This window comes from Heterodontus francisci, chromosome 6 (genome assembly GCF_036365525.1).
Source record: "Heterodontus francisci isolate sHetFra1 chromosome 6, sHetFra1.hap1, whole genome shotgun sequence".
NCBI classification, from domain to species: Eukaryota; Metazoa; Chordata; class Chondrichthyes; order Heterodontiformes; family Heterodontidae; genus Heterodontus; species Heterodontus francisci.
In genome coordinates this window covers 153,287,910-153,308,412 of record NC_090376.1, presented here as the reverse complement: position 1 = coordinate 153,308,412, position 20,503 = coordinate 153,287,910, and the positions used below count along the sequence as shown (strand labels likewise).

The 20,503-nt window shown below is 41.9% G+C and overlaps 1 protein-coding gene across 2 annotated transcripts in view; it reads right to left on the bottom strand.

Moving 5' to 3' along the window:
- Positions 1–13,437: 13,437 nt before the first annotated feature.
- gpr180 (G protein-coupled receptor 180) overlaps positions 13,438–20,503 on the bottom strand; it is a 162,498-nt gene continuing 155,432 nt past the window's right edge. Inside the window, exon 9 of one of the 2 annotated variants that reach the window (XM_068034370.1) lies at positions 13,438–15,609. In XM_068034370.1, the coding sequence (XP_067890471.1) occupies positions 15,451–15,609 (159 nt within the window). In that variant the 3' untranslated portion in view covers positions 13,438–15,450. The remainder of the gene's footprint in view (positions 15,610–20,503) is intronic. The other variant, XM_068034371.1, reaches the window with a different exon arrangement.

Below are 20,503 nucleotides of genomic sequence, written 5' to 3'. Positions count from 1 at the left end.
CAGAGTATCACGACGGGTGGCAGGGGGTGGTAGGGGGAGCAGTGGGGCGGAGGGCCTGTCACTTCCCCACCGCCCAGCGATCTTCCCGGGGGTGGGATAGGCTGACGACGGCCTTCTCACCCAGAGGCCAATTGAGGCCCTTAAGTGGCCTATTAATGGCCAATTAAGGGCTTATTCCCACTGCCTTGCGGGGGGCCTCCACTGCGCGGGCAGAACATCTTATAAAACAAGATACCCTCCCTACGGGCATGGGGGGGGGGGGGCCGCCTTCATGGGAAATTTTAACGAACTTGCTTGAGTGTTTTGATGAGGTAACAGATGAGGGTAATGCAGTTAATGTGAGCTGGGATGTTGTGAGGCCCCCTGAGGCAGGGTCGGAGGTGGGGGGGCACAGAGTATCATGACGGGTGTCAGGGGGGGTGGGGGAGCGGTGGGCCCTTACCCCTGGACTGCATGACCACCCTCCCATCTCCCCCTTGCTGGGGCCTTCTGGACTGGCCCCAGCGACTGTGCCTCACCTACCTCTGTTCCGGGGTTCAAGTGTTGGACCTGGATCTGAGGCCTCTGCTGTACTGGTTGTGGCCATCGCTCCCAGTGGCGCTGCCGATACTGCTGAGCTGCTGGTTCTGTGATTGGCCAGCATCTCTTGGAGGCATGATCCCTGTCCCTTTAAAGGTTCCCCCACCATCTTTTCGGCCTGGTGCCAGGAGACCCGCCTTCAGCACAAAATCCAGAACATGGTGTGCATGGATTTCCCAATGGTGTTTGATAAACTACATAATTGGCTTGCCAGGAAAGTTGAAGCCCATGGAATAAAGGGACAGTGGCAGCATGAATATGAAGTTGGCTGAGTGACAGGAAACAGAGTAATGGTGAATGGCTGTTTTTCATAGTAGAGGGAGGTATACAGTAGGGGGGGGGGGGGAACGTTTACGTAGCTAGTGGTTAGAATCTGAAATGCACTGCCTGAGAGTATGGCAGAGGCAGATTCAATCGTGGCTTTCATAAGGGAATTAGATAAGAACATAAGAGCATAAGAAATAGGAGCAGGAGTAGGCCATTCAGCCCCTCAAGCCTGCCCCGCCATTCAATAAGATCATGGCTGATCTGTCCCAGGCTTCAACTCCTCTTTCAGACCTGCTCCACATAACCCTTGACTCCCCACGATTTCAAAAATCTATCTACCTCCTCCTTAAATACCTCCTCCTTAGTGACCTCGCATCCAGAACTCTCTGAGGTAGAGAATTCTAGAGATTCACCACTCTCTGAGAGAAGAAATTTGTTCGCATCTCAGTTTTATTCTGTAACTATGTCCCCTAGTTCGAGATTCCACCACCAGTGGAAACATATTCTCAACGTCTACCCTGTCAAGCCCCCTTAGAATTTTATATGTTTCAATAAGATCACCTCTCATTCTTCTAAAACGCCAATGAATAAAGGCCTAACTTGTTGAGCCGTTCTTGATAAGACAACCCCTTCATCCCAAGAATCAGCCTAGTGAACCTTTTCTGAACTGCCTCCAATGCTAGTATATCCTTCCTTAAATATGGGGACCAAAACTGTACGCAGTACTCCAGGTGTGGCCTCACCAACACCCTGTACAGTTGTAACAAGACTTCCCTATTTTTAAACTCTAACCCCATAGCAACAAAGGCCAAAATTCCATTTGCCTTCCTAATTACTTGCTGCACCTGCATGCTAACTTTTTGTGTTTCATGTACAAGAACACCCAGATTCCTCTGTACTGCAGTATTTTATAGTCTTTCTCCATCTAAATAATCGTGTCTTTTTATTCTTCCTACAAAAGTGGATTACCTCACACTTTCCCACATTGAACACCATCTGCCAAATTTTTGCCTACTCACTTAACCTATCTGTATCCCTTTGCAGGTTCTTTGTGTCCTCATCACATCATGCCTTCCCACCTATTTTTATATCATCAGCAAATTTGGATACATTACACTCCGTCCCTTCCTCCAAGTCATTAATGTAGATAGTAAATAGTTGAGGCCCTAGGACCGATCCTTCTGGCATCCCACTAGTTACGGCTTTCCAACTTGAAAAAGACCCATTAATCCTGACTCTCTGCCTTCTGTATGTTAGTCAATCCTCAATCCATGCCAACACATTACCCCCAATACCCTGAGCTCTTATTTTGTGCAATAACCTTTTATGTGGCACCTTATCAAAAGCCTTCTGAAAATCCAAATACACTACATCTACTGGTTCCCCTTTATCCACTTGTTATATCCTCAAAGAACTCTAACAAATGTGTCAAACATGATTTCCCTTTCATAAAACCATGTTGACTCTGTTTGATTGCATTATGTTTTCCTAAATGTCCTGCTATTTCTTCCTTAATAATGGACTCTAGCATTTTCCCAATGACTGATGTTAAGCTAACTGGTCTGTAGTTTCCTGCTTTCTGCCTCCCTCCTTTCTTGAATAGGGGTGTCACATTAGCGGTTTTCCAATCCGCTGGTACCCTACCGGAATCCAGTGAGTTTTGGTATATTACGATCAATGCCTCCACTATCTCTGCAGCCACTTCTTTGAAAACCCTTGGATGCAGGCCATCAGGTCCTGGTGACTTATCTGCCTTTAGTCCCATTAGTTTGTCAAGCACCTTTTCCCTCGTGATAGAGATTGTAAAAAGTTCCTCCCTCCCATTTACATGCTTCTCATCTACTAGTGCTGGGATGTTTATAGTGTCCTCCACCGTGAAGACCGATGCAAAATATTGGTTTAAATTATCTTCCATTTCCCTGTTCCCTGTTATTAATTCCCCAGTCACATCCTCTAAGGGTCCCACACTTACTTTAGCTACTCTCTTCCTTTTTATATACCCGTAGAAGCTGTTTGTTTTTATATTTCTTGCCAATTTACTCTCATAATCAATTTTCTCCCTCTTGCAGAGAGCCAGCATAGACATGAAGGGTTGAATGGCCTCTTTCTATGCTGTAACTATTCTACGATTCTATGAAACTATTTCTGCTGGTTAGTGAGCATAGGATAAGGGGGCATAGTCTAAAAATTAGAGCCAGACCTTCAAAGAGTGAAATTAGGAAACAGTTCTGTAGACAAAGGGTGGTCGACGTTTGAGACTCTCTTCTTTAAAGTGGCATTTGATGCTGGATCAATTATTAATTTTAAATCTGAGATTGATGGATTTTTGTTAACTAAAGGTATTAAGGAATCTGGGGCAAAAGCGGGTATATGGAGTTAGGTCACAGATCAGCCACTATTTTATTGAATAGCAGAACAGGCTTGAGGGGCTAAATCACCTACTGCTGTTCATATATTCCTATGAATTCACCAACATCAATTTCCTGGGAGTTGCCATTGACCAGAAATTCACCGGAATCAGCCACATAAATGGTGCAGCTACCTGAGCCGGGGATCTGCAGCAAGTAGCTCACCTCCTGGTTCCCCAAATCCTCTCCACCATTGACTATGCACAAGCTAGGGGTGTGATGGAATACTCATCAGTTGCTTGGATGAGTGCAACTGCAACTAGACTGAAGAAGCTCAACAGCATCCAGGACAAAGCAGTCCGCTTGGTTGTCAGCAATGCGGAGTACCTTCATCACCTGGACTACAGCGATTCAAGAAGGCGGTGCATTACCAACTTCTCAAGGCACACTAGGGATGGGCAATAAATGCTATCCTCACTACCGACATCCATTTGTCAAGAATGATTTTTTTTAACAATTGCATTGTTCAAGTATTCTAGTCATTCCCAGCCATAAGTGCTTGCTGCGATACCAAACAAAGAGCACCTGACTACCAGACCAGAAAGTGAGAGAAGATAATAAGCACCATGAATCTGTTAATGACTGTAGTGGCATAAAATCTTTTGTTAACTGCTGTATTTGTATTCCTACTGGCTTAATTATAAGCATATTTAATGGAGAACATAACCCTAACTGTCACTTCAGCTATAATTTCTGCTAAAAGAAAGGATAACAGATCTTTAAGATTGTGCTACAGACTGTAGCACAGTGAGGGTTCAGTAATGTCAAGTGGATTATAAACAGCAACAAATCTTTGAATGTGTTAAAGGTTCCAGAAACATTGTTATTAAAACAACATATTTGAAACATCATCAACCATGGACAAGATTTTTCAAATATATATTTTTTTAAATTTCTCATGCAGTCACAGTGACAAGGAACCAAAGTCTTGTCCATGGTTGATGGTATTTGAAATATGTAGTTTTAACAGTGAGGAAAGAGAATATGGAGGAAATTATTGTCAATAGTACCCGGAGCATTTCAGTGTAGTTGTAGATTTACTGTTTTTTGAGTTGTTGTACCTTGGGTGAAGTGATAGCATATGGGCCACTAGCTATGATCTTACACATGGTTACCTTGGAGGTGGCTACTAATGTACATTATGGCTCGTATTTAGTATTATTTGATTCTTTGCTAGTCTTATGGCTGAAATGTATAATAAAATAATATATAAAATAAAATTTTAATCAAGCTGCATTTTTCACTTTCTTTAATAATTTTGATTTAAGCATTCCTGATATGGCTGTACAGATAAATACTTCAACCCATTGAGTAGTTGGAGGATGGTTACAGTCAGGTAAGTACAATGAAAAATACAAATGTAAGGAAAATTCCACTGAAAAGAACTGAGAAAGCTGTTTAACCTTTAATAGGAGCAGCATCTGTCTCCTGTTTTATCTTCTTCCTGGAGCATCAATTCCTATAGAGCAGTAAAACTCATTCCTCCCGAAACAGAACCGCTGTTTTTTTTTTAAGAGATACAGCACTGAAACAGGCCCTTCGGCCCACCGAGTCTGTGCCGACCATCAACCACCCATTTATACTATTCCTACATTAATCCCATATTCCCTACCACATCCCCACCATTCTCCTACAACCTACCTACACTAGGAGCAATTTACAATGGCCAATTTACCTATCAACCTGCAAGTCTTTGGCTGTGGGAGGAAACCGGAGCACCCGGCAGAAACCCACGCAAAGTAAAACAATTTTTTATGCAGTGAATTGGAATGTATGTGCAGGTGCATTGCTGGAATTTAACCAGCTGAAACTTTGCACTTTAACAGCCAGCATCAACCTACTCATAGGACAATAACTTGCAAGGTTATCTAGAACTGAGTGGGAAGAATCCCAACCTTGTGACCGCATTGCCATAATTGATATAAAATAATATAATTTAATTTCCTTAATTAATTAAAAATGGTCAGTTTTGATAGTTTAGTGAGTTTTTTTAATGATAAATGTTCAATATTACATAAAAGGTCGAAGAACGACACGCCAAGTAGGGTGATGATATTATACCCAGAATGTATTGCAGGCAAGGTAAGAAACAGCATATGTGATGAAAAAGTGCAACATTACAATCAGAACATCTTTACAACCAAGTAGCATGTGGTTCAGGATGGACAATCAGCAGGGTGCAGAATTTATGATTAGCAATTAATATTGATTATTTTGAAATAAATAAGAAACTAGCTTAACTATATCATAGTATAATGTGTATATATGTATAATACTTCAATGTAACATGTACATATTCAAAAAGGGGAGAATTTACAGTGCTGGGAAATGATAGAGAGGGCTGAATTTAGTTGAGCCAGCCGGGGTTCCGGCGCCAGGCCATAAAAGTGAGGGGAATCTTGCCTCGGCCCTTTGGAGCCCTCCTGGTGCAATTCAGTACTGCTTGGGCAATTAACTGCCCAGCACCAGGATCCCCAGCCCTTTAAGGATGGGAGTGGTGGCCATTACCGATACTACACCAGGCCTGGGACCAGGCCCAGTGCTGGAGCCCCAGACCCAAGGTAAGTGAGGCGGGCTCACCAGCACACCAGACCAGTCCGATAGGCCCCAGTGATTGGAGGGGGGGGGGGGGGGAGGCAGGGGAGGGAGGGCATTGAGAGCAGGAGGAGTGGTTAATGGAGGGGTGGACTTTGCCACCAGGGGCCCTCCATGGACCACAGAGTACCCATAGAGGAGGCCCCCCCAACCCCACAGGAAGGCTGCCTTGTTTCACTGGGTGACCTTCCCACATGGTGGAGGTCTCCCCCGCCACTGGTTTAATTCCAGCAGGAAGAAGCCCTTAAGTGGCTACTGATTGGCCACCTATGGGTCTCAATTGATCTCTGAGTGGAAAGGCCGTCTTTAGACTTTCCCGCCCCCTACTTCATTGAGGTGTGATGGGAAAGTGCCCCTCGCCTTCCGTTGCAATTTTATGGGCCCCCCTGCCTCCTAACCCGTCTCCTGGGGCCCATTAAATTCCACTCATGGTGTGCCACTCTCGCCAGTTACAGCATCTGACAAAATAAAAATATGACCTGACACACAGCAACGCGCCCTCCGCAGTGTTTCTGCTGCACACTGGCATTGATACTGGCTAATATGTTTCCCATTTCTATCTTTATAGCCTTGTAAGAGAAATTTGCCAAATTAGTGTTAATTTGAGAAGAGCTTTGGAGTGTAGACTAGATTCCAATGAAAATCTAAGGGGACGGTTGAAAGTAATTTTATTTAGAATATTTTATTCAGAATTCTATCCTTTGAGGAAAAAAAAGCTCATTCCTCTGTCTGGTCTGGATTTGAACCCAGGTCCCAGATATAAAATTGTAGTATACCCAGGCCCCCTGCAGCAATATACAGTACTTAATTTTCAAATGAAGAGTAATTTCAGTCTCTATTTTTCATCTAAATTACATCAACTGCAGGCAATCTTAACTAGAACGGAATTCTGTTCCATATAAGTCCAATTCTGCAAAAAATTAAATACACAAAACTAGAACTCCAGAAAATCAGAACTATTACTGGTTATGTAAGCTGCAAAACTGGTACTTGCCAGCAATTTATACATATTAGGGTTTTGTTAGTAATTTGCTCCTAATTAGAAGGGTCTCCGTGTGAACTGGTTTGCAACTCATGTTTTAATCAAATCTGTTAAAACGCAGTGAAATTAAATCATTTGTTAACATATCAAGAAAGAGCCCAATTTCATCCTCTTCTTGGGGGCGCGATATATCCCATTCATTTTAGTTAGGATGGTCAGACATGAAAAAGATTCCCTCTCACTCAACCTTATCCAACAACTAGGTAAGTCTGAAATAGGATCGAATGAAAAGGAAAATGCATCTTCCATATCTAGTGGTTTGTAACAAACGCTTTTGTATTTGAGACATATGTTTTTTTTTTGTTAATGCATCATATGAGATAAAATGTTACTTAAATATACATTGAACCCCTCGAAACTCCAGATGTGCTAAGTGCGTGTATTGTGCATTTAAGATTTTAATCGGTTGGTTGTATTGTTTTCCACGTTGCCTGTCTTTGTTCTCTTTAAGGCATTTCCTACAGTTAATTTGTTAAAGCAGAGCGCCTTCCACAGAATGGAGGACAGGTAAAACTCATTCTCTCTTCCTCTCCCTCTCTGGTTTTCGCCTCGCAGCACGCCAGGATAAGCTCCGAGATGTAATGTCATTAAATTGCAAATGCTTTTTCATTTCCGACACACACTGTTTACTTATCTGGGAAAAACATATGTTCAGCGGAATCCGTTAAATTCTACCTATTGCCTCGGGTAAAAAGTGCAATGGAAACGCACCCACTGAGCTTTTTCTCTCTTTTTTTGGCACTTTCGTTATCTACAAGACTGCTTAGCAGAGAACTGAAAATGAAGATACAGTATTTGATTAGGCAGAACAGTGAACAAAATTCACACTATGAGGGTCACTTCATTGCAAATGATTTTCCCTCTACATCTGCATAAATTACTATTTTAAAGCATCAGAAGAGCCTGTATATTTTTCTCACTCTGTCAAACATTTAATTTCACGCGGGATGTTCTGAATATGCTGAATTCATATCTTGGATGCACTTTTAGCCAAGAGGAGGAATGCAAAATGAAAGATAAAATGATGCGATTTTGCACTACAAGCCCATTAGCGACGGGATTATCATATTTCCCTGTTTACTCCTGAAAATACATCATTTGTCTCCAAATATCTTCTTGGTTTTTAAAATATCAACCTATGTTTTTTTAAATAATGGAAGCAAATCTTTACAGATACTGCGAGCAATAATTTTCTTTAATTTGACTTCCTTTTACTTGGTGGTATAACTGGAAATGCAATTTTGTAGGAAAATCACATTTTCAGATAAAACAGTCTATAGCTAACAAGTTTCAGAATTAGAACGGCTGTGATATTTCTTTACATTGGATTCAACCTTTTGGATATCAGATAAACTAAATAATACTATTTGCTATACCCACAGCTTATAAAATTATGCAAATTTAAGTTGCAGGTGTTTTTTTTACAAAATAAAAGTTTATTTTTATGCGCATTTTGCTTAGATTTCTTGCCCCAAGGGCTTCTCCATGGGTCTTTTGTATCAGTCATTAGCCAACAGTATGTGTACTTAGCAGGTCCAGTTGCCTAGGCCAATAATTTGAGTAGGCAAATTTCCACAACAGTTTCAATCTGTCACTAGCTACCAGGAGGCAAGTCATAATTGGGCCAGTTGGCTGGGTCACTGATTTCTTTTGCCGATCTTTATAAATACTCAGTACCAGTCTACAGTCAGCCAACAGGAGAAGAAAGTCAGCTAGCTCAGTCATCAGTAGCTTATCAAAAAAGGTCTTGAGTTTAAAACCTGGGACGGCTTGCGTAGTCTCTCAGCCTCACAAAATACCATGTCTTAAAATATGGGGAAAACAGGACATTGCAGGAATTGAACAATGCGGTGAAGCAACAGAGCTCACCACTAATCACAAAGGTTTAGCAATGGCTGTGGCATAGACTTTCCCTCTTTCCTGATGTCAGTTTGAATCTGGTGCCAAGTCAAGGGGATCTTCAGGCACCTAGCAACAGTAATGTCATCAAGCAGGTTAAGCAGCCAATCACATTGGAGTATTCTAACAGACAGCAAACAAGTAAGTAAAAATTACTGTATCCCTTCACTTCTACTTTTTCAATTTTACATATAGTGAAATAAATGATTGGAACATACACATGGGATTAAGGTAGAAGCTAAAATATAAACAATTGTAAAAAAATTAAAAATATGTGAAATTTCTTATCAAATAAATTTGACATGCAACAAATATTACATAACTCTTTGAGGACCACTGAGGTTGTTGAGCCATAATTATAAACTTTTTCTCGTCATTTAATGATTTCTCATTGCAGTTTGGTGCGGGAGCGAGGGGTGGGGGAAGGCAATCCTCAATAACACACGCTCTGGAGAAACATAGAATTGCTGACACCAACTTCTGGATTTCTGGATTTATCTGTGCATGTGTAGACTCCAAAGGTTGTTTTCAGTTTCAGAGGTGTAATGATAGTAAACACTGACAGTTTTGCTGTCATTATTACCACAAAATCCAGGCCAGTGTTACAGAATATTCAACATTTGAGCACAATCCAAGTGGACACTGACGTGGAGTGCCGCACTTAGAGGTGTTGTCCTTTAGATGACAATTAAAATGATGTTCCATCTGCCTGCTTTGGATAGTAAAGATCTAATAGTACAGTTGTCCAAACTGCTGCTTAGGAGCCACATATGGTTCCAGAGACATGGCAATCCTGCTTTCTAAGTCCAAGCAACTCAATCTTATTTATGTTTTTGTTTCTTCCTAGCTTGTTTGAATTTTGTGGGCCTGGAGGTTTAGAAAGAGCTGTTCTTAGTGCTGTTGCCTCATTGGCAGATAAATCCTAAATCAGTACACCAAGACCTGTTAGCAACTTGAGATAATATGCAACTTAAAAGGAACATAAATTTAAACTTTATAATGTGGTCCTGCAACCCTAACAGATGCTTAGAAATTTAAAGCTTTTTTGACAAAAGTTCACATACCTGAAAAGCTAACTCTTGTTTCTCTCTCTGCAGTTGCTGTCTGGACCAATGAGTATTTCTGTTTGAATTTCTGTTTATATTTCTTCTGTTTATATTCCAGATTTCCAGCATCTGCAGTATTTTGCATTTTATGTACTTTTTTTTTGTCTTAGAGCTAAAGGGATCAAGGGATATGGGGAACAGGGTTCTGAGTTTGGATGATTATTCATGATCGTATTGAATGGCGGAGCAGACTCGAAGGGCCAAATAGCCTACTCCTGCCCCTATTTTTCTATGTTTCTATGCACAAATGAGCCTGACCTTCAAGGAAAACTCTCTCTCAACAGGGCTTGCTAGCTGAAGTAGTTCAGTCAAATACAAAAGATTGGACATCCATCCAAGGTGAGGCTTTCTCCAGTGGTGCCAGATGAATTAAGTAATAGTGACCCATAATATTCAAATCCAATTGTCTAGGAAATCAATGAGTTTTTCCATGACCTATTGCTATTAATATTAGTTGAATAGATTGCCCTCAGTCTTTCAACAACTTGCATTTATGTAACACCTTTATGGTAGTAAAACATCCCAAGGAGCATTATCGAACAAAATTGAACACTGAGCTACATAAGGGGATATTAGGACAGATGACCAAAAGCTTGGTCAGAGCTAGGTTTTAAGGAACGTCTTAAAAGAGGAAAGAAATGTAGAGAGGGGGAGAGGTTTAGGGAGGGTATTCCAGGTTTCAGAACTTGGCACCTGATTGCACAGCTGCCAATGGTGGAGCATTTAACATCAGGGGTGCGTAAGAGGCCAGAATTGGAGAAGCACAGATATCTCACAGAGTTGCAGAACTGGAGGAGGTTACATGGATAGGGAAGGATAAGCTGATTGAGGGACTTGAAAACAAGGATGAGAATTTTAAAACTTGAAGCGTTACTTAATTGGGAGCCCGTCAACAAGCACAAGTGTGATGGGTGAATGGGACTTGGTGTGAGTTAGGATGCAGGCTATGTTTTGAATGATCTTAAGTTTATAGAGGGTTGAAAATGGGATTCTGGCGAAGAGTGCATTGGAATAATCAAATCTGGAGCAAACAAAGACATGGTTGAGGTTTTCAGCAGCAGAAGAACTGAGGCGGGGTGGAGTCAGGTAATGTTATACAAGTGGAAATAGGCAGTCTTTGTGATGGCTTGGATGTATGGCCAGAATCTCATCTTGGGGTCAAATAGCACACCAAGGTTGCAAACAGTCTGGCTTATTTTCAAATAATTGCCAGGGAGAGGGATGCAGTCAGTAGCTCGGGAATGGAGTTTGTGTCGGGGAACGAAGACAATGGCTTCTGTCTTCCCATTATTTAGTTGAAGGAAATTTCTGCACATCTAGTACTGGATGTCAGACAAGCAGTCTGATATTTTAAAGACAGTGTAGGGGTTGAGAGAGGTGGTAGTGTGGTAGAGGTGGGTGTCATCAGGGTACACGTGGAACCTGATTTTTTAGTTTAGTTTAGAGATACAGCACTGAAACAGGCCCTTCGGCCCACCGAGTCTGTGCCGACCATCAACCACCCATTTATGCTAATCCTACACTAATCCCATATTCCTACCACATCCCCACTTGTCCCTATATTTCCCTACCGCCTACCTACACTAGGGGCAATTTATAATGGCCAATTTACCTACCAACCTGCAAGTCTTTTGGCTTGTGGGAGGAAACCGGAGCACCCGGAGGAAACCCACGCAGACACAAGGAGAATTTGCAAACTCCACACAGGCAGTACCCAGAATTGAACCTGGGTCGCTGGAGCTGTGAGGCCACAGTGCTAACCACTGCGCCACTGTGTCGCCCGATGTTGTGTTAATACTGCAAAAGGCTGCAGACTGTTCAAGAAGGATGACCCTAATGCCCGTAACAGAATTTTATACTTATTATAGCTCTTAACTGTACCATTTTAATTTTAGGTGACAGGAATTACACAGTACTACTGCAAAAAGCAGCAGTGCTACATAAGACTCCCCAAGCTGGCAAAGCCAGCAGATTTGGTAAACCATTTTCCCACTCAAATTCCATCTTTTCATCACATTATAGGTTGAGGTAGAATATTCATTGATCTCCCAACTTTTCTCTCCTCTCCTGAAAGCAATCTTCTTCTTCTTTGGCCTCCTTGTCTCGGGAGACAATGGGTAAGTGCCTGCAGGTGGTCAGTGGTTTGTGGAGCAGCGCCTGGAGTGGCACTAAAGGCCAATACTGGAGTGACAGACTCTTCCACAGGTGCTGCAGATAAAATTGGTTGTCAGGGCTGTTTCACAGTTGGCTCTCCCCTTGCGCTTCTGTCTTTTTTCCTGCCAACTGCCAAGTCTCTTCGATTCCCCACACTTTAGCCCCGTCTTTATGGCTGCCCGCCAGCTCTGGCGATCGCTGGCAACTGACTCCCACGACTTGTGATCAATGTCACAGGATTTCATGTCGCGTTTGCAGCCGTCTTTAAAGCAGAGACATGGACGGCCGGTGGGTCTGATACCAGTGACTAGCTCGCTGTACAATGGGGATCTTGCCATCTTCCATGCGGCTCACATGGCCAAGCCATCTCAAGCGCCGCTGACTCAGTAGGTTGTATAAGCTGGGGATGTTGGCCGCCTCGAGGACTTCTGTGTTGGAGATACGGTCCTGCCACCTGATGCCAAGGATTCTCCGGAGGCAGCGAAGATGGAATGAATTGAGACGTCGCTCCTGGTTGACATACGTTGTCCAGGCCTCGCTGCCATAGAGCAAGGTACTGAGGACACAGGCTTGATACACGCGGACTTTTGTGTTCTGTGTTAGTGCGCCATTTTCCCACACTCTCTTGGCCAGTCTGGACATAGCAGTGCTACATAAGACTCCCCAAGCTGGAAAAAAACAGCAGATTTGGTAAACCATTTTCCCACTCAAATTCAATCTTTTCATCACATTATAGGTTGAGGTAGAATATTCATTGATCTCCCAACTTTTCTCTCCTCTCCTGAAAGCAATCACTTATGCTGGAATGCAGTTCCACAGGTATCAGCACATCTGCCACTTTGTTGAATCCACTATTCATCCATTTTTTGCCTGAGTATTCAGTGGTGGCAGGCTATTTGACTGTGGGTGTGATTTATAGTACTGAACAGATCTCTTGGCAAAATTATTTTATAAGGCATCACAAGCTCTTTTCTTGTTAACTCAAAAAATATACTTCTATTGCAAATAAAGAAACAAAAGGAATAAGCCATCCAAGACCACATATTAACTCAGCCTAGGAGACAAATTTACAACTATCCCAGAATACTAATAATTAACAGGAGGGATAACCTAGAACTAAGTAGGGGGCATGGAGGAAAGCTGGACAGTATTTTATACTCTCACAGGCAAATGCCCTATATGTGAAAGTGATAGTTGGTTCAGCCTGAGTTTTGAATATTTGGATATTCTACTGTTGAGTTTTCAGTAGTTCGACTTTGTTGTGACTGTTCCTTTTAAATTTGCCACCATTAACAACATTGGCTGACCAGAGAGTATTTGATGGACAGTTATGTTTCACTTGCTGCAGGCAGCACTCACTTGATTGATTAATTAATACAGTCTTTATTCAACAGTTTAAGTTTCAACAGTAAATGGAATCACACTTGAAATATTTAATTGACAGATTTCTCAAATATGTGGTATAACTACATTCTGGATCGTGCGACGTTGTCCTGCAATCTAATAATGACGACATCAGACTGACCCAGATTGCAGACAGAGCTTCAGCAGAAAATAAAAATGCAACATAAACTTTTTGAAAAAATATTTGAAATAAATTTTCCTTTGTGTAATATACCTTTACAATGTAGATTGTATAATTGTGAGTATTAAGCATTTAATATTCCAGTACAATCGTAGTATTATATCTATTTCCCAAGCATGGAAACACTTCAGATGCATATTAATTTTTGACTTTTTTTTTGACATAGCCTTAAAGGTACAATCTGTGATTCAGTTCGAGACACAAAGATGTGGCTGTGCCTACAGGTAACACAATCATTTTTATTTATGGACTAGGTACAGGTTGAACCCTACATCCAACCTTCTTCCAATTGACCATGCATATTAAGGAATGGCAGCCTAGAGCAAGGCACATCAATAGGGATTGCACTGCAAAAAGAGGATGACTTAAAATGACATTTGTGAGAAAAAGGCTGCTGTTTGCATTGAGAAGTGAAATTTTAATTACAAACTAAGTTTAAAAAAAATGGTCAATGGAAAGAGAGACCTTCTTACTCTTGGGAGGTCGGGGGGGTGAGGGGTGCGGTCATGATCCATCCTGAGATTCGAGCCAAATTAGAAAGCTCAACTGTGTCTAATCTGCACAATTATTTAAACTTCAAAATTATATCAATGTTTGGTGTACCCAAGGTGAAAATTGAACTTGTGCGCATGTTCACACATCAGGTGCCAATGTGCATATTTACATCTATGAATATGTGCCTTCAACCATGTTGTAGAAAATTGTGCTGAAGGTCTTTATTTCCCTCTTTTAGAATTTTCAGTCTGGAGAATTAGATATTAAAGACATACGGAAGTATTTTAATGTGGAAGTAGTTTTTTTATTTCCATAACTAATCAAATCATTGTCAAAGTTATAATTAAAGTTTCATCATTCCAAAATTGAACCTTGAATGTTTTTTTTTCCTCTTCCAAAACACCCTATGACCATTGGATTTCAAGAACCTAAGGACATAATTGACAAGTTTAGCTACTTGTCAACTAGGTCACAAGAATGAGGACTTCCATATAGAAATTAATTGTTGGAAAAAATATTAAATTAATCCCCACCCTGCAAGTATACATATCTCTTGGCAATTGACCATGTAGTAACATTGCCAATATCACCACACCCTTTGGCTGGTAAAAGCTGTGCAATGGCTTCTGTGAGGAATCAAAGTGTGAAAAATTAGACAACATTTTCAAAAGACTTATGAGAAATAAATGTCCATGAATCTCAACAGTTAAAAGTATTTTTTCTGATAAGTTTTAGTTTTGCCATGGACTGAGGTGATAACATGTTTATGGCATAATTAATATTTTCAGCTTCAATGATATAACATGACAAACACATTAAATAAAATACATTAGCTATGATAAAAAAGGAACAACTGCAAACAAATCAAAAACATTCCTGTATTAATTTCGAATAACTTCTGCATGAGACCAAGCTATGTACAGAAACCAATTCTTATGTAAATGTAAACATGATTAAAGTTTTTTTTTAAAAAAAGCGCATTATTACATTCCATTTGCAACATGAACATGCTCTTCCTGCAATTACACTATACTACAGAGATTGTCACTCCTGTATGTCAATAAACTTCAACTTATTACCTATCCATTCCAAAAATGTTTTCTTTTAACAAAGAGTTCTGTATTCCGTTCCTGAATTCATTGATTCAAATACATTTGACAGTGATGTGCAATTGCAAATGACTTAACCTTGACTGTTTTAAACAATCAGGGAATGGAGATCCACTTGCAACAAAATATTTCCAAACGTGGGCCCCTTGCTGATTATAACTCACTACATGCAGTAAATAGCAAGTCTTTCTTTAGCCATTTAGTTCCATCACTAGGACTGGTAGCGACTTCTGTATCCAGATGACATAGTAAGTGGTAGTGTAACTGAGGATAGCGATGAAACCTCCCAGTAAAGACTCCGAGAAATGAAGAGTCGGTACAAGATGACCATGGAAATGGACTGACAGAGAGTAACAGCAATAATGATAATCTGGGGACAAATGACATTTTATTTTTACTAAATGCTGATACTGTGATTTGTAATGTTTGTACAATTTTCAAGATACAATATCCTTTTTAAAATCAACAAAAACAACCATTAACAGAAAATGCTGGAAATACTCAGTAGGTCAGGCAGCATCTGTGGACAGAGAAACAGAGTTAATATTTCAGGTAGATGAACTTGAGATCAAGATAGGTACAGAAACCAATTCTGATGTAAATATAAAAATGATTAAAGTTTTTAAAAAAAAACACATTATGACTTCCAATTTGCACATTATAACATCCATTATCATGCTTTTCCTGTCATTAGGTTATACTACAAAGACTGTCATTCTTGTCCAAAAATAAGCTTCAACTTATCAATATAAAATCAGTGCTGGAAATACTCAGCAGGTCTGGCAGCATCTATGGAGAGAGAAACAGAGTTAACGCTTCAGGTTGATGACTTTTCAACCCTGATGAAAGGTCATCGATCTCAAACGCTAACTCTGTTTCTCTCTCCACAGATACTGCCAGACCTCCTGAGTATTTTCAGAACTTTCTGATTTTATTTCAGATTTCCACCATCCACTTTTATTTTAGCTTCAACTTATTACCTGTTCATTCCAACAGTTATCGACCTGAAATGTTAACTCTGCTCCTCTCTCCAGGAATGCTGCCAGACCTGCTGAGTGTTTCCAGCGTTTTCTATTTTAGTTTAGTTTAGTTTAGAGATACAGCACTGAAACAGGCCCTTCGGCCCACCGAGTCTGTGCCGACCATCAACCACCCATTTATACTAATCCTACACTAATCCCATATTCCTACCACATCCCCACCTGTCCCTATATTTCCCTACCACCTACCTATACTGGGGGCAATTTATAATGGCCAATTAACCTATCAACCTGCAAGTCTTTGGCATGTGGGAGGAAACCGGAGCACCCGGAGGAAACCCATGCAGACACAGGGAGAACTTGCAAACTCCACACAGGCAGTACCCAGAATTGAACCCGGGTCGCTGGTGCTGTGAGGCTGCGGTGCTAACCACTGCGCCACTGTGCCGCCCCAGATTTCCAGCATCTGCAATATTTTGCTTTTGTAAACAAATATTAAGCTATGAATGAAGTCTACAAACACTTCTTCAATTACAATTTAGTGTCCCAGAATTCCAGCATTTTTGGAATTTTAAAATGTACAGCAGAGATTTATGTAGGCTGCGTATTTGCTAATTCTCCAACCTTATCAAAGCAGTAGGTCCTAATCAGATTATTATAGCACATCCAGTTCAAAACGCCTTCCTTTCACAACTCTTATATATTTCAGTAGTAAACCTCAAGTTAAAGACTCTACTTAGAGGCAAGCAAACATAAAAAAATTAGCAGAATTAAAAAAAAATGTGGATCTATTCCTTTGCAACAAGCTTCCATCTATTTTTTATGAAAATACTTTTGCTTCAGGGATTTAAAAATAATGTTTATTTTTTTCCTTCCTCTCTGAAAGAGTCAATTAATACCAGTGATCCAATCTGGAATGGATACCAACTCCCATCTAAATACCATGGCCAATTGGCTATTCTCTATGTGGACTATTCCACTGAGGACACAAAGCCTGTCCTTACTTAATGTCCTCTTTCCTACTAGAGTTTTTCAATGCAATCCAGTGGATTGCTTCCCCTATTTAGCCCAGAGTACTGAGGCCAATTATAAATAGGAAAGTGAGAATACAGAAAGTGAAAAGCCCATGATCCATCAAGACTGTACCTTCAATAGATAATGTATAACACAGAATCATTTGCCCAACAAGTTCTGTAAAGTTTCTCCCTCTGTTCCCACAGGTAAAAAGAGAAATCATCCACTGAAACTTACATCATATATTATGTATTGTTTACTATCTGCTTTCTTTAGTTGCCATTTACACAATTAAAATAGCTTACAAATCATCATATTCCTTACAGCATTTGATGAACCTTACATTAGAATCTCAATTCTGTTCTCTATCAGATATTTATCCAGTTTTTTGTTTGTAAAGTTGTCAGTAGTGCTATTAAGTAGCACTTACCAACACCCTGCTCACCAATGCTCAGTCTGGGTTCTGCTGGGACAACTTGGCTCTGGACTTCATCACTGCCTTGGTCCAAACATGGACCAAGGAGCTGGATTCCAGAGGTGAGGTGAGACTGACTTCCCTTGACACCAAGGCAGCACTTTACCGAGTATGGCATCAAGGAGCTCTTGTAAGTTGAAGTTAATAGGAATCAGGGGGAAAACTCTCCACTGGCTGGAGTCATACCTCGTACAAAGGAAGATGGTTGTGGTGTTGTAGGCCAATCATTTCAGCCCTGGTACATCGCTGCAGGAGTTTCTCAGGGTAGTGTCTTAGGCCCATCCACGTTCAGCTGCTTCATCAATGCCCATCATAAGGTCAGAAGTGGGCATGTTCACGAATGATTACACTCTTCAGTTCCATTCGCAACTTCTCCGATAATGAAACAGCCTGTGACTGCATGCAGCAAGACCTGGAAAACATTCAGGCTTGGGCTGATAATGGCAAGTACCATACACGCCACACAAGTGCCATGCAGCAACCATCTCCAATAAGAGAGAGTCTAACCACTTCCCTTTGACATTCAGCAGCATTACCATCACTGAATCTCTCATCATCAAGATCCTGGGGGTCACCAATACTTCCACAGTGGAAAGGATGGGCTACAAACTCTGTGTGATGCCCTGCACCATATTAGAGCCAGACTCCACTATGCTCCTTGACAGCGACAGAGGCTGTCTGGCAGACTTGCCAATGCACCAAGCATCTCCGTGTGCATGCTCATCGGCATTCTCCTGTCTGCCACCACACTGAAGTCCTCATCTGAGACCTATCTGCAACTTCACCCTGCGGTGGGCTGGCACACGACCTATCCTTTCACCCTGGCTGCAGATCCAGTAAAGCATGGTGACTCATCATGTGCAGATCCCAACATTATACTACCCTCTAAAGTTTGTGCAATGACAGTATCTGAGCTGGTGGCTGTGACTGTCAGTTCAAGCGATGGTACTTAATCAGTGGTGTGGTGTTGTTCTCACCCTTCCTCCTAAGGCTGCTATGGCTGTGCAGGCGGCAGTGGCAGTGTGGCAGTGGGGAGGCGGTGGCGTAGTGGTATTATTATTGGACTAGTCACCCAGAGACCCAGGGTATTGCTCTGAGACATGGGTTCAAATCCCACCACAGCAGAAGGTGGAATTTGAATTTAATTAATAAATCTGGAATTAAAAGCTAGTCTAATGATGGCCATGAAACCATTGTCGATTGTTGTAAAAACCCATCTGGTTCACAAATGTCCTTCAGGGAAGGAAATCTGCTGTCCTTACCTGGTCTGGCCTACATGTGACTCCAGACCCACAGCAACGTGGTTAACTCTTACATGCCCTCTGAAATGGCCTAGCAAGCCACTCAGTTGTACCTAACCGCTACAAAGTCAACCTCACATGAACTGCAGCGGTTTAAGAAGGCAGCTCACCACCAACCTCTCAAGGGCAATTAGGGATGGGCAATAAATGCTGGCCTAGCCAGCGACGCCCACATCCCATGAATGAATAAAAAAAAAGTTCCTGGATGTCTGAAAGCATAAAATCATAAAGGGGAGGATTAAGACAAAGGAAGGGTATTGGGGTCCATGGTAACACCAGCAGCAGCTTGCACTTCATGCCAGATAGCAGGATGAGGGTGAAGTGGGAGTTAAGATCAGGCATAAGCAAGGAACATACTGTCATCTTCAATGTTGTTGGCGACGCTGGGTGCAATGGGTTCTGTTGAGCCGGCCCTATAACGTGAAGCACCAACTCCTCCTTCGGGCTCAGGAGATGCAGGCGTATCTGACAATGTTCCCATTAAAATTTAGTTGTTGTGTGAGGTCAGTTTTTCTCAGTGGGTGGTACCCTTAAATTTTTTGTGTGACTATGCACATGCCTTAGTTAGTATGGAACAACCGACTTGATACTTTCAGGCTTTGGTGCAGCCATGCAGCTTAGTGGGAGCATTGGTGTCTGGCCCCCACCAGTTCTGCTATTGTGCGTGACCTTACCATGAAAGAGAGAGGAAGGAACATCAGTGATTGGGTTGCACTGTATTTGGGTGAAGTGCCTGTGATAGCTGAACAGCTGCAGGTATGTGGTGGCTGCAAGAGGTGGGTGTAAGGCTTGCATCATTGCAAGGTGTGAGTGAGAGGTGGAGCATGTGAATGTTAGGCCATCTGTCCTGACTGCCAGGGACATCTGATGGGTGAGCGTTAGGGGTGTGCTGCATTGAGCAGCGCGAGAGGTTGGTGGTGCAGTGGGTATGAGATGTCACGTGAAGATGTATTCACTGACCTTGATCACCCGCATGAGATCACTGAACTTCTTACTGCATTGCTGTCAGGTCCTCGGGGCCAGACTCCAGGAGTTGCCCTGCCTTGCCACCTGCTCCCATTCCCTTTGGAGGGTTTTCCTTGAGGGCCACCTGGCCTCCCTTGGAAACATGGGCAGAATTTTCCCAGCCAGTGGAAGAAAGTTGAGGGGCGAGCGGGGTGGAAAAGTGCTGGAAATTGACATTGTTTGGGATCCCTGGGGCAGAACTCAATGCGAGAGGGGAATCCCCTTGGATCTACCATGTAAGTAATAAAGAAATGGTTGAGGTTGTTAAGAAGCCAAGTGAGGTGTTTTAACCCTGAATCCTGCATTTCCCGGCTGTTTCCTGACTTGTCAGCAACTCACCGAGGCGAGTGCACAGTGGGAAAAGCTTCTTCAGTAAAACTGAAATGATGGAAAGGCTTTGATCAATTACACAGAAGGCCATTGAGAGACTGCTTTCACTGATTGACAGGTGATTGCCACTTTACTCACCATCAGCTGCATTTCCCTGCT